Below are 1,612 nucleotides of genomic sequence, written 5' to 3' on the forward strand. Positions count from 1 at the left end.
AGAGAGAGGGAGAGAGAGAGAGAGAGAGAGAGAGAGAGAGAGAGAGAGAGAGAGGGAGGGAGGGAGGGAGGACACATATTTATAAATTTATTAATGATTGTAGGTTGATGTTAAAAGTCTTGATCCTGATAAAGTCTACATACAGATCACTCACGTTACTCCTCACTTCACTGAAGAGGAACTGGCCAAGAGAGACACTCAATTTGAACGAGAAATTAATTTGTATTCTTTCTATTACGAGACCCCCTTCACTAAGAGTGGTAAATCTCACGGTACAGTGAGCTCACAATGGATGAGGAAGACATTGTTAAAAAGTAAGAGAGAGAGAGAAAGAGAAGAAGGATTAAATTTTAAAGCATCATCATTATTATTGTTTTTATTTTTAATAGCCACTCATTCCTTCCCCTACATTGTTAAAAGGATACCAATCCTTGAAACGTCTGAAACTGAATTATCACCTATTGAGGTACATATGCATGTACATGTAAATGTAATACATGTATATGTACATGTACATGTATATAAGGGATAAATCACACGTAATATACATGTACATGTACAGCTATACATGTAATACATGTATAATAGTTTTAATGTTGTTGTTGTTTACAGGTGGCTGTTGAAGCCATAGGAAGGAAAGGTAGTGACTTACATACTGAGATACACAAGGAAAAGACTGACTTAGTGAAACTGCAGCTGTTACTGCAAGGAAGCATCACAGCACAAGTAATCACTAATATTTAACTTAGGGGGGCTGGGGGAGAATTTGTTCTCTAGCTTTGGCTTGCCCCCTTAAGCATTTGTTACTTAAGTTTATAGTCATATGCCCCCCAGCATATTTAATTGCTAATATTTAACTTAGGGGGGCAGGGGGAGAATTTGTACCTGGGCTTTGCATTACATTACCCCCTTAAGCAGTATTTATAGTCACATGCCTCCCCCCCAGAATTTTATTATATTGATTAGGCTCTCTTGAGCAAATCTACATTCATTTATTAAATATCCTCTCCTCTCTTTCTCTCCTCCATTATAGGTTAATCAAGGTGTACAGGAGTACGCTAATGTGTTCTTGAAGGACCTGGGACCAGCTGCTGACAGGTACCCACAGGAACACATTGAGAGCTTGAAAGAAGTATACAGGTATGGGACTAAGAACCTTCTACATAATATAGGAACATGTATATGGAATTTTTAAAATGATAAAAGTGGAGAATTTTTAAATTTTAATTTTTGACGAAATTGAATTGGCCAATAACCAAGTACAGGGACTTTGGCCCAATTTTGGAGCAACTTTAAAAATTCGTAAAAAGTCCAATTTTGATCGGAATCAGCTCAACTTTCTATGCAACATAAGAACATGTATATGCATCAGAAAAAAATTTTAAATGAATTCTCTACTTTTCATTTTCGACAGTATATGGACTTTACATGCATGCATATGCAAAATTGTTTATGTAATTGTTGTTGTTTATTATTTTAGGGAGTTCATTAGTTTGTGTGACGAGGCCCTCCAGTTATTTGCTCAGTTGGCATCAAAGGAGCAGTCTCTTCTTGTCTTTGAGATGAACCGTCAGTTCTTTATAATGAAGCAATCACTGGAACCAATACTGAA

The 1,612-nt window shown here is 36.6% G+C and overlaps 1 protein-coding gene across 1 annotated transcript; it reads left to right on the forward strand.

Moving 5' to 3' along the window:
- Window positions 1–103: 103 nt before the first annotated feature.
- Window positions 104–1,610, forward strand: LOC105314957 (dedicator of cytokinesis protein 9-like; the record flags this gene model as incomplete). Its single annotated transcript, XM_020004495.1, has 5 exons — window positions 104–314; window positions 390–466; window positions 613–726; window positions 1,034–1,140; window positions 1,481–1,610. Coding segments are annotated over 5 exons (639 nt in total), but the record flags the coding sequence as incomplete, so codon positions are not given.
- Between the last annotated feature and the right edge of the window lie 2 nt (window positions 1,611–1,612).

This window comes from Amphimedon queenslandica, unplaced genomic scaffold (genome assembly GCF_000090795.2).
Source record: "Amphimedon queenslandica unplaced genomic scaffold, v1.1 AMPQUscaffold_12161, whole genome shotgun sequence".
NCBI lineage: Eukaryota > Metazoa > Porifera > Demospongiae > Haplosclerida > Niphatidae > Amphimedon > Amphimedon queenslandica.